At 33.4% G+C, this 13,132-nt stretch overlaps 1 protein-coding gene across 1 annotated transcript in view; it reads right to left on the reverse strand.

Moving 5' to 3' along the window:
• LOC129216922 (uncharacterized) overlaps positions 1-13,132 on the reverse strand; it is a 51,708-nt gene that overhangs the window by 25,370 nt on the left and 13,206 nt on the right. The window contains exons 5-7 of the mRNA XM_054851139.1: positions 11,356-11,425; positions 9,738-9,804; positions 2,934-3,031 (exon numbers count right to left, since the gene is read on the reverse strand). Coding sequence (XP_054707114.1) covers positions 2,934-3,031; positions 9,738-9,804; positions 11,356-11,425 — 235 coding nt within the window. The remainder of the gene's footprint in view (positions 1-2,933; positions 3,032-9,737; positions 9,805-11,355; positions 11,426-13,132) is intronic.

Consider the following 13,132-nt stretch of genomic DNA (forward strand, 5'->3'; position numbering starts at 1 on the left):
TGAGTCTGACGAAAAGCTATCGCTTTTCTCTTGTGTTGAGTCAAAAATGCATAGAAGTGTGATCACACTGTTGTTTGTTGCTATAATTTTCACACTACACAGACTACAATTTACTTCGAGCTTTATTGTCGAAAAGGGAACGAATGGGGCTAGCAACCCAAAAATACCACAGGAAGTACGAAAAATTAACTATTATAGAAAATTTTCGTGGGTGAAAGTTTGGCAGTGTGAGGCTTATGCAGTAAAAAAAAAATCTACGGAATTTAACTATGCAACTTAATTTGCCCTATATGTAAACAAGGAATTTATGAAATTTGTGTAAATTTTTCTTGTAGTGAGTGAGCTTAACAATATTTGTTTTGTTAAAAATTACCTTTTGTGTAAAAATTAGAGTAAATGCGTTTATTGAAAATAGACGCTCCTATTATTCTTCAATATACACAATTTACTCTGCACTTATAGCATAATTACAAGAAAATTCTTCAGCAATTAAACAATTAATGTAAAGAGTAAATCTTTATCAAACAGCTATAGTCCTTTTCAAGAAGACTTAAACCTAGGTCATTCTTATTTTACTGTAAGAAAAAAAGTTCGTTTAGTTAATCTGAGAGTTCCCTGAGAGGTATTTTAAAGATCATTCTTCAATTGGGTGATTCTCAAAAAAATTTCCCTTGCGTAATGCTAAGTTTTTTATTTTTTCCAACCAACCAAAGAATTCAAAAAATAATGCTATAAGGGAAGAATACATACTTTAATATACTATCAAAGCAAAACAGTTAATTCCATATTTAATTAATAGTTGCTTGAATAATAAAATAAAAAACTTAGTGTTACGCACGGGACATTTTTTCAAGAATCGCCCAATTGACTTCTGATTTAGTGATAATAGAGATAAATGTACCCTATAGGGTCAGAAAATTTTCAGCCAAACTTTGAGCCTCTTTGTCCCACACATATCACATTTTCATAATTTTTTCAAAGTTGACTGAAGCTCAACACAGAATAATCACTGTGTTTATTTTTTGGGGAATTTGTTTTGCATCCATTTTTTAGCTATCATTTTTGTTTGTAGCAATATTTGTAATTCTATATTTTGCAATTTTGTTTTCGTTCTTGTCATAAACTATGCAAAAGCATCAAACTTAAAAAAAATCTCACAAATTTTACTGTCTATGTGTAGTTGTAAGTGAGAACGTTTTTTTTTTTTGGCCCCCTAGGGGGTCCCAACCCACAGGTTGGGAATCCCTGCTCTAAGGACTAGTCGATAAATTTTTGTTTAATTCTGTTCATTATTTTTTGAGATACAGCAGTCACAGATGGCGACGAAAAACGTTCTATAGCTCAAACCCTGTTTGAGCTATTGACACCAAAATTGAATTAGCACCTGTATCTGTTAGGGGCAATATATGGACCAAATTTTGTTTGATTCTGCCAGTTACTTCCTGTGGAATAGCAGGCACTTATAACTCAAAAAACATCCCATTGCTTCACATGTATGTAGTTCAATTTGAATAGAGGGAATGAATGATCTTATGAATGAATGTTTGAATGAATAATAATGAATGGATCTTAGATAGTTTAATTTGAATTTATCTAGGATGCTTTGCAGCTGAGGAGTTTTATAGTCCTTGAACATGAGAAACCAGGCATAAGTTTTTGGTAAGCACCTTTCTTAACAAATAAATCTTTTAGTGATTCTTGTACATCCTTTGAATAATTGTTCGTCAAATATCATAAACTGAAAGCATCTTACAATCAAAAATCAAGACCCCAATCAAATATTTAGTTACATAGAATAGTTAGCTGGTCATTTTTTCCCTTTGTTTTATTTTGTTTGGTTTTCATAAATACCTTTCCCAATATCTTTACGAAATCTAAATAAATCCTTTTGAGTTAAAAACTCAAAGATATGATTTAGAGTCATTTTAGTGCCCCTGTGGTTTAAAAATGAGTCATGTCAATAAAGGTACATCCATTTTTTCATGAATTGGAGCACATTGATGGAACAGCAAAACATGTCTGCTAATTTTTTTTTTTTTCACTCAAAAGTCCTAACTTATGGTGTTGGTTATTTTAGGGGGAATCAAACCATTTTCCTATTGTTATAAATAATGTTATGCACTTTGAAAAAAGTGCCTTGGAATTTTGGATGATCAAACCCTAAAACATAGGAGTTTCAGCATCTAATACTTTTTAAATTTTTGCAATAACTGACTTTGATGAACGTAATCACAAACATGCGGATTTTCAAGCATGAAAAGAAAAAAAAAACTTTTTTCCCCCTTTATACTGTAAAAACGTTTTGTTCAGCAATATATTTTTCTATTTTCATTACATTTAGACAATATTCATGATTTTTCTGGCATAGTAAAAACAATAGTAATAAAAATATATATATATAAAAAAGAATGTCAGGTATAGAACAAGACACATAAGAAATAAAAAAGAATACCCTTGTGTTAAAAAAGATTACATTAAACAACATTATAAATGCTAATTTTAAAAAATTGTGAAAATTCTGCATTTGTTTTGGTAAACTAGGGCATTTATATTGTTGTTTTAATAAGAAAAAGTTTGAAAGCACTATTGATATGGTGCTCATTTATTTACATTCAATCCTTTAAAATTTTATTTTCTTTGTACATGTGGCATACTTCTTCAAAGTAATAGTTAACTAAAGTAATTTTGGTCAAATAATACACAAGTAATATGAAATCATAAAAAAATGAAACTTTATCCAAGCTTTCACAGACAAATATCTTAGTAATTTTTTAACAGTATACTCTTTCTCATAAAAGAAAATTAACAAAAAAGCTTTCAAATCTAAAAGCAACATTCGTACAAAGATTCCAAACATTGTTTGCAAGAGTTTTGAAGCTAAACAAGACAGACAAAAAATTAAACTATTTGATACGTATATAAAGCATAATTACCCTTGAAATAATAGGTATTGGCCATATGTCCACAAGAGATCTTTGCTTGCAATCGGTGAAAATGCGAGCATAACAAGGTGTGGGTGCCAGAAAAACATCTAAGTAGAAAAGAAATTGAAAAAAAAAAGCAAAGGTATACATGCAAAAGAAGACTGAACTTACATGCTATAAAAAATAATAAAGTTAACAAAATAACAAAAGCTTTTATCAATTTGGATAAATTCAACTACAGTCGCCCCTCACTACTTTGCGTTTCGACTTTGGCGACTTCACTACATCAGTTTTTCTGTTTTTTTTTATTTTAAATATAGCTATGTCTTTTTTATGCACTTGTGTAAACTTTTCCCTACAAAATAATAACAAAGTATGTCTTTTAAGTAAGGTAAGCTCTTCTGAGGGGATGTAGTTGTAGTAGTTGAGGGAGTGGAGGTATAAAAATCGCAGAAGAAAGTGTTGGGTATTGCTATCTCATTTTAACAGTTAAACACTAACTGGAAAGTAAAAATCACTATTATCACTAGGGGATAAATACATATGAATATGATGTTCAACAATGTACTAGCTTTTTATGTTGTATACGTAATACCTTAAGTGAGGATAAATGTAGAGGAAGAACGGAGGCACATACGGTCACTAACTGGCAATTAATTCATCATCGAACAAGTTGAGCTATTTTCATAGATTAGTAGTAGTGTCTTAGAACTGCATGTGTGTGTAGTTTATTTCCCAATAATTAACAATGTGATATCCATTACTTCTAATGTATCTCATTTTCCCATATTTTGTGCAATATATTAAGTAATACAAATGTAATACAAATACAAATACAAAAGTGACGACCAGCAACAGGCTCTGGGCCCAGCTAGACTGGTCCTAGTCAATTTACAATCCCCAGTGAAGATCAATGGCCCTCTTAAAACTGTCTACTCCTTTGCTCATTACCACCTCTTCCGGTAAGCTGTTCCAAGGTTCCACTACCCTGCTAAAATAATAATTTTTCCTAACATCCATGTTAGCCTGAGATTTAAATAGCTTAAAAACAATGACCCCTTGTCCTGTTTTCAGTGCTAAACTTTAACCCCGTAACATCCTTCGTTTTAATAAATTTAAACAGCTGAATCATGTCCCCTCGGTCTCTTCTTTGCTCAAGACTGTACATTTTAAGCCTTCTAAGCCTGGAATCATAATCTAAGTGGGAAAGTCCACTTATTAGCCTTGTAGCCCGCCTTTGAACCCTTTCCAATACATTAACGTCTCTCTTAAGATAAGGAGACCAAAACTGAACAGCATACTCTAAATGGGGTCTTACCAAACTTCTATATAAGGGCAGAAGAACTTCTTTAGATTTATTCTAAGACTAAAGACTTTGGTGGCTAAGGCTGCTGTTTCATGTGTAGGGGGCTCTAGCTATGTTAATCGACCTACACATGATCAATATTCGGTTTTTCAATACATAATTTTATTTGGCGGAAATTCAGTTATCGCGGTGAAGTCTGGAATGAATTAACCACGATAAACGAGGGTTGACTGTGTTTCTTAAAATTTTTTGACCTTAACTAACCCCCTGTTTGTAAGGCTCAAACTCGGTTCAAGCAAGGCAAATGTGTTAATAACGGAATGCTAGACTGGAGTTCGGGCAAGAAAAGGATTGGTGTTTTTATTCTGCGATGCTCAAACTCAATTTGTTCAATGCATAATATGTAATTTACTGTTTTCCCCACCAAGATTACCATTTCAATAACCTCAAGTAGGTGCAACAATTGACACTTCTATTTCTATTCAAGAAAAACAATATCTTGAAAAAAATTTCGATGACTATTTGATTCACACCATTACGGAAGAAACTAGTATGTTGTGGCCATCATGAAACTTTCTTCTATATTTTTCCTTTTTCTGATCCCTCCCCATGCTTGACGAGGAAGCAATATTCCCAACAAAAACAAAATTACACATGCAAAAACTTGACGACCATCCCAATGTCTGAATTATTGCAAAAGCAAAGCAAAGAGCGAAAATTGAAAGTTATTTTAAAAGCCTTGCTTGAATTAATTACAAATATTTTATTTGTTAACAAACATAAGATGGCAACAGTTAAAAATTTTAAATCATCGAGATAATATTTCCGATCATTTCCATATAATTAAAATCACGAGAAATACGCAGACGACAATCTATTACGATTTATCTTTCTTATTTTTGCATTAATAAAGCTATTTTTATTCGCAAAAAAAAAAAAAAATCAACACCTCTTGGAGCGATTGGAGTCAAAATTGAACCAAAGCCTCTTTACGTATGGATTCACATATATTCCAAATTTCAACCAGAACGTAGCATTACTTCTTGAGATAGGGCACTCACAATGGAAAAAAAGAACGGGCGATTGCGCTACCCCTTTTTTAGCTGTTGACACCAAAATAAAATCAGCTCTTATACCCACTAAGGGCTACTTGCCGATAATTTTTTCTTTCATTCTGTTCATTATTTCTTGAGATACAGCAGTCTCAATTGACGACAAAAAACGTTCTATAGCTCAACCCCCCCGTTTGAGTTATTGACACCAAAATTGAATCAGCACCTGTTCCTGTTAATGGCAACATATGGACCAAATTTTGTTTGATTCCGCCAGTTACTTCCTGAGGAATAGCAAGCAAGCGTAACTCAAAAAACGTCCCATTGCTCCACCCTCCATGGAGGAATTCGCACCAAAAACCAATGGGCACAAGTTCACATAGGGGCACATATGTGTACCAAATTTCGTTCAATTTCATGTGGTAGTTTTTGCTGTAGAGCGGCCACAAAAATTTGGTCACACACAGACGTGACACACACACACACACACACACATACACACACAGACAGACAGACATTTTCCAAAAATAGTCGAAATGGACTCATCACACCTCAAAACGTTCGAATCCGTCAAAATTCGAAATTCGAAAATTTGCACGAATCCAATACTTTCTTCTATATATTAGATATAGAAGAAAGTAACAAATAGATACGCACAACAATGCATTGAAAGGCAGCACCAAAGAGCCAATAAAAATGTGGGTGCCAACAAATGAAAATGAAATAAAAAGATTTCTGCAGCTCCATGTTTTACAGGGAATTATTATTCACAAGCCTAATGTTTCATTGTTTTAATTAAAAAAGACATGACTTGAAACTCAATTATTTTTCAGTGGTATTTTCTATGACATAATAATCTATTTCTAATATTTATTTGTTCTAACAAACAAAATTAAGGAGATTTTTTTTTTCCATTTTTGGCACATGGCATTTCAAATATTCTTCACAGGTGAGTAGTTAAGAGCTTTACATTTTTACAGGACATTCCATTACAGAAGTGTGCTTAAATAACAATAAAATAAAAAAAGTAAAATACTTTTCAATTATTTTCCTTTTAGATTTTTTTTTTAATTTAAAAGTAACTAGAACATAAATAATGAAATAAATTACAAATTATTATAGAAAGATATGAATTTCCATTTTTCAAAACATTAATTTTGAACTTTTCACTACATGAATTTCATTTCGTGTCCTGTGACTACTACTTTTTCTTGTCCTTTAGTACATTTTTCTTTCATGTTTTTGCAACTTTTTTGGAAATTTTTACTCATTTTAGTCATAATTATTACTATTAACTATCTTTTTTTTTATATTATTAAGTGTCATGTATTTAGACCATTTCATTGTGTGAGAGCCTTAACTACCACTTAAATTCATTACAGTTATGGGCACTCTTTGCTTAACGAAAGAAATCAAAAGTGGTAATGGGAATCGGTGGGTATGCTGTGATCGGTGTCAATTGTTTGGTCAAGGTAAAGGAAATGCTGATCCAGCAACTGAAATGAATTATTTTTGCATAAAATTTGCTCAGGTGGAATACCAACAAGCCAAGCAGCTGATTTTAGATGCCCAATCAGCCTTTAGGAATGATTAACAGGAACCTACTAAAAGGGATGTTGGTGGTTATTAGCTGTTGTGAGTTAATTGCAGATCATTCAGAAGCTGCTGATGTTTTATCAGGGGTGGGCAATGAGTCAAATATTTAGACCTACGAACAGAGTTATTCGGGGGGATTCGTAGTGCACAGGATAGTTGATGGGTTGAAAAAACGTGAAGCGTAAGGCAGCTAGTTGTTTGCCAGGTGCTTGGGTGAAGGATTTCAGCAAAGTGGCAGAAAAGGAGGGAATTTTCAGTCAGGGAAATTCAGTTACACCATGGGTGTGAACAAATGATGGTGTTTAGGATCAGTGAAAAAAATTTTTGTTCAGAAAAAAGGTAGAAAATCTTTACAAGTGTTATTATTACTTTACTCAAAAAGCATCATTTTATTCAGAATGACGAAAAAAAAGAAAGATCCAGCACACAACCTCTAGAATCCAGCCCTAAGCATTCATTTGGATTTTGACGCCTTGAGTTCAAATCATGTTTTCCACAATCACAAATTGAGGTAGGATCCTACTTATAGGGTTTCTTGTTTATAAAAATGACTCCAGGGGCCCCGACTTGCAAAAATTATTGAGGGGGCTAGACGTCGCCGGTGATCCATGGGTTATGTAAACCCACAGCGTCCCCCCTCCCCCCCCCCCTTTTCCAAAAAAAAAAGTTCAGATTTTTTGAACCTTGTAAATGCCAATTTACATATTTTCTGGTGTATATGATTTATACAAGCAAACAATATGTGGCATGGCGTTTTCAAAGTCAATCTAAGAATTTGTATACAAATTTTCTGGTTCAATTAGATCATGTCACTTGTCTTCAGTGTGGGACATTTTTACAGTTCTATTTTGGAGGAAGTCGTGCTGTTCCATGGCTAGGCATTGATATAAGGTAGGGCACTTGACTTGCACAGAAGGGCACTACCAGTGCGCCCAAATACAAAAAATATTGGGAGAGTGAGGGCATACCGCGGGTTTAACCCCGGAAAATTTTCTAAATTGGAGATGGAAAAAGTAAGTTTTACATTTTTTAAAAGCATTTTATAGTAATATATTATCAACATTAGAATCCCGAAAACTCCACTCTCGATAACTCAACACATGTTTTGGCTTTGAAAAACAAAAAAAAAAACCCCACATGTACAGTATTTTTGTAAAGAGTTAATTTAATTTATAGTATAAAAACTTTGTTTTTAGACTCTTACAGAATAGTGAATATATATATAAAAAGACAGAAATTATATTTAAATAAATCTTAAACTATCATTAAAAAATAAAGCATAAGATATTGCTATCGCACTTTGATTAATAAGTGAAATAGCTAAATTAAACTTGCTTTGAATAAGGCTCAGAGTTCATAAAATAAAAATGATATCCCACAGTTAATTTGTTTAATAAAGTTAATATAGTATGTAAATAGCGGGTTTTTATAGGGTCTTATATCCTAAAAATATTTAAGTATTTGAAAATAACTAATGCAGTACTATAGTAATACGGTAATAAAATAGTACTAATATTTCGAAGTTGTAAATCTAACATTCTATATGTAGTTAATTCTCTGTTTTACAGAGATTTTTAAAATTTCTTTAAATACCAATATTAGGGCTGTCTTTAGAAAGGTGCAAATGTCGACCGCCTGACTAGATTACTGAATTTGAAGTCGTTGACGATTAGTCGAATATCCAATTCATCCAAAATATCTAGGTGGTTATGAAGAACAGCCAAGTTGTTCAATCTCTTCTGCCCCATTGTTGATCGGACAGACTATTCGCAAGTTCGCACCCTGGGACAAATTCTAAGTGCTCGCAGCAACGTAACACTATCATTATTCACACCACTCGTTTTCAGTTAACCTGCTAATTATTTGTTGTAACCCATTACTGAATGTATTTTACAAGGTAACTATCTTCAAACAAGGAAAGTAAAAAATACTGAGACAAATTTGTGAGTTTAGAAAGCATTAAATAACTAATAATTTTCTTAAATTATTGGGGGGGGGGGGGCTCTGCCCCCTCAAAAATTTTTTTGAGGGGGCTCGGGCCCCCTCAGGCCCCATGGAGTCGGTGCCACTGAATGACTCCTATTGCAATCATTATCGCAAAAAACACAATTTGAACTCAAGATGTCAAATGAAGACCAGGGGCTGGATGCTGTTTTTGTCAAAAGAGGATTGTGTTAAGTCAGAGCCTGATTACTGCACAGGCCTACTAGGCCTGGGCCTAGGGCCCCCTTTTTCTAAGCCCAAGGGGCTCCAAATTACTTAAATAATCAAGCTATGCTATATTTAAAAAATAATTTAAAAATAATGAGTTGTGAATTGACAAAAAACTTTCTTTAATGAAAAATTTTATTCATTCTGAAAGGAGCGAATTTACTACATCACAGTTAAGAGAGTCCCCGAGGAGATTCATAAATGTACATGAGAAATGATTTATATAGTTCTGTGATAGACAAAGTGGCCCCAAAAATGCATTCCGACGACCCCCAAACCTGTAAATCAACCACTGCATTCCGCTATGGAGTCTTCAGGGGGCCCTCCAAATTCTTGTGGGCCTAGGGCCTAACTTTTAGTTAGTTGGGCACAGTGTTAAGTTTAGAGGGTTGGGTATGAATAAAGTTTCCGGGGACATGGATGGTGAGCTGGAGCCCAGCCGCTGTCCATGTGCAGAGACCAGTGGTCCTCAAATAGAAGAATACATTGACTACAGTCAATTGAGGGCAATAAGCAATCTTGAGTGCTCAAAAATTAAAAAATCCTGAAGATTCTAAAACTAAATAAAAAATTAAATACATCAAGTGTTTTTTCTTCTTTTTAAACTTTACAATAAGTGAAAGTATTGAAGCAATAAGTTTAAATTACCACCAGGATCAGCAAGGCAATGAGCTATAAGGTCAATGCAGCCTGTAACCCCTGGTGCACAGAAAATCTGAAATTAATTGATACAAAATAAAAATTAAACACTAATCAAGAAAAGTGATTCTTATCTGAGCAACAAAGACAAAAAATTTCTTTTTTATACACAGTAAAGTACTTGAACATATACTTAAGCATTAATATTAATCTTTATACATAAAGGTCTAAGCTCTGTCCGGATGTCCGGGGTAAACGTCAAAACTACTGGAGGGATTTCAACCATTTTTTCACCATAGATAGCTACATAATCGGGGAACAACTTAGGTTATAATTTGTTCCTTAAAAACTTAGTTTTCAAAAGTTATGGTGGAAAACAGCAAATTTCATGTAATTTCCCCATTGAATGATTAAATATAAAATCCATTGTTAGGTAAATTCGTTGCCTAACAACAGGAATGTTAAAAGTAATCACAATGTAAAATTTGAATCAAGGCCTCTCTGGAGCAAGCATGACATTTATTGCTTTCTTAGGAGTTGCATCCTTATCTTTATACATAAAGGTCTAATCTCTGTCCGGATGTCCGGGGTAAACTTCAAAACTACTGGACGGATTTTAACCATTTTTTCACCATACATAGTTACATCACCATATATAGAGTAAAGAAATATACATAGAGAGGCCCCGTCTATGGTAAGAAGGAGATGAAATTGAAGCCGGAATTGTGGGGTACAGTGGTGCAATGATTAGCGGGGTTATGATAACGTGATCACTTCGCGAGTATAGTTTTCACCAATCTCGCAAAGAGACCGTATAAAGTAGCTGGCGGATTGGTTTGAATTTTAATTCATGTATTAATGCAATTTCAAAAACGTGCTCCATAAACTTGCAACAATATCTAAGTTTAAATTAACAACCAATTGAGATTCAGTAATGGAATGTTTGGAATCAAGATGTATCATAAAATGCTTAGCAAGAAGCTAAGGATCTTTGGATATAGCGGTGAAACTTCCGGCTTCAATTTCTTAGTATAGCAGGGCCTCTCTATGTAATTTCTTTACTCTATATGATTAAACATAAAACCCTTTTTTACAAAAATTCGTTGCCTAACAACAGCAATATTAAAAGTAATTGTAATGAAAATTTTGAATCAAGGCTTCTCCGGAGCAAACATGAGTTTAAAGTCATTCAAACATTTGGAAACTCTACGTTTTGCACCCTGAGGGTAGGAGAGCTTTAGTTCAGAGTTAAAGCTTATAAGAGAGCTTTTTTTTTCTTCTTCTGTGTGCGTGTGTGTACTATTTAATTAAATGAAGCGCACGGTTTTTTTAGTGATCTTTGTTTTTGTTAGTTCATATTTTGTAAATTCTTCAAAATTTTAATACGCTTAAATTCGTGCTTTCGCTTCTAAATGAATATTCGTTGGTTCTTTACACTTATTGCTATTTTACTTTTAAGGGTAAGGAAGAAGCTTGATTTTTAATCAGGTAAAAGCGGCTGTGTTTTGAGTTCTTTCAGTTAAAGCAGAAAACGAAAGAAAATAGCGATTGTTTCTTACAATTATTACTGACCCAGGCAATGCCAGGTACATTTGCTAGTATTACATAAAATAACAAATTAACCTACATTGTCTGGATTTATCTTTTCAGCTGGATCAAAAAATTCTGTAACCAGTGCAGCCAATGCCTTTCTTAACCTAAAACAAAAATTCATAAATTTAATTCAATTATGTTTCACATGTCTGTTCTAGAGATGCATCAAATACCATATTTTGCCGAATATGGATTATTTTGTTGAAATTCAAACCGTATATTTGGCCAATTACTGAATATTTGTTTTAATAACTTTTTAACTGTAATATTTAAATTTTACACTAGTTTAAAGTAAACAGGCTAACATTGATATTAGGAAAAATTATTATTTTAGCAGGGTAGTGGAACCTTGGAACAGCTTACTGGAAGAGGTGGTAATGAGCACGGGAGTAGATAGTTTTAAGAGGGCCATGGATCTTCATTGGGGATTGACTAGGACGTCTAACTGGGCCCAGAGCCTGTTGCTGGTCGTCACTTTTGTATTTGTATTTGTATACCCAAAATTGCTTAAAATAACATTACAAATTACAATTTTATTGAATGGACTGGGATTGAATGGAATGTACAGGGACATGTGTTGAATATGTCATGATGATAAAGTCCTCCAAATGAATTGATACCTCTGGGTGGTACTGTACGAAGGATTGCTTGCATCGAAGGTTCAGGGGGTGTGATGTGATATTCCAGCCAAGAATTTTAACCTAGGCCCATTCCAGCCAAAGACACATGTTGGACACAGTCATTTCTAAATGAGGTTGTCATTCAATGGTTGGAAATGTCATGTGCTTCATATTTAGGACATGAATATACAGTAAGCGCCGCTTCATGTGATGACTTTGGGACAAATACAATTTGATAATAATAACCAACTGATAACAATAACCGAAAAGAATCCAGGAGACACAGAGTTGTTTTTTTTCAATTAAGAAGATTTTATTTTTGCAACCGTAAATTTAAATTACGATTCAGCTAAACACAATTTTAAATTATAAATTACTAAATTAGCAGAATGCAGATATCTTAATCATATAAGAAAACTAAAATATGCAATTTTGAAACACATGGTAATTGGAGCTATAAAATATGACCGTTTACTCGCGCATCCTCTTCCCTTACATTTGTAGACCAGTTTCAAAGCAGATTTAATTACCAGCATGGTTTCACTTGTTTAAATTTTCATTCAGCTTATCGCATTTTTTTCAATCTCATCTTAATTCTTTGGAAACTTACAAAGTAATGTCTGAGAAATTTTTAGCTCTGCTGCATTTCTTTGACTCAGCCTGGGTAAATTGTCGAAGCGGTTTAAAATGTTAATTTTCTCCCTGACAGTTAAATCACGGCGCTCTTCGTTCCGGAACCTACATTAATTCTAAGTGGGAGGAGCTTACCACCTGCAACCATGCAAATTTGAAAACAATTTGAACAATTTGAAAGCTTATGAAAAGCGATAGCAATAAACAAAGACACTGATTACAATATCTGACTTTTTTAACATGTGTTAGTATACAAGTGTCTCTGGACTTGGTGATTCTGATTACATTAAGCGAATGATAATATTAACCGTGATCACATTAAGTGGCACCTACTGTATCTGTGTAAGCTATTATTATATGTATTTATCAATAGTGCAGAACCCAGTAGCAGAAACAGCCTGATGCTGCGACATATGTTGCAGATTATTTAGAAACTCTGCAGACTATTTCTTAATTAACGGGTGGAAAAAAATGTTAATCTTAAATTTTAGTACTAAAATTTGTACCGTATTTTCTAGGACATAATCCACAGCTAGAATGTACTTATACTTTTGAAGT

This window comes from Uloborus diversus, chromosome 2 (assembly GCF_026930045.1).
Source record: "Uloborus diversus isolate 005 chromosome 2, Udiv.v.3.1, whole genome shotgun sequence".
NCBI classification, from domain to species: domain Eukaryota; kingdom Metazoa; phylum Arthropoda; class Arachnida; order Araneae; family Uloboridae; genus Uloborus; species Uloborus diversus.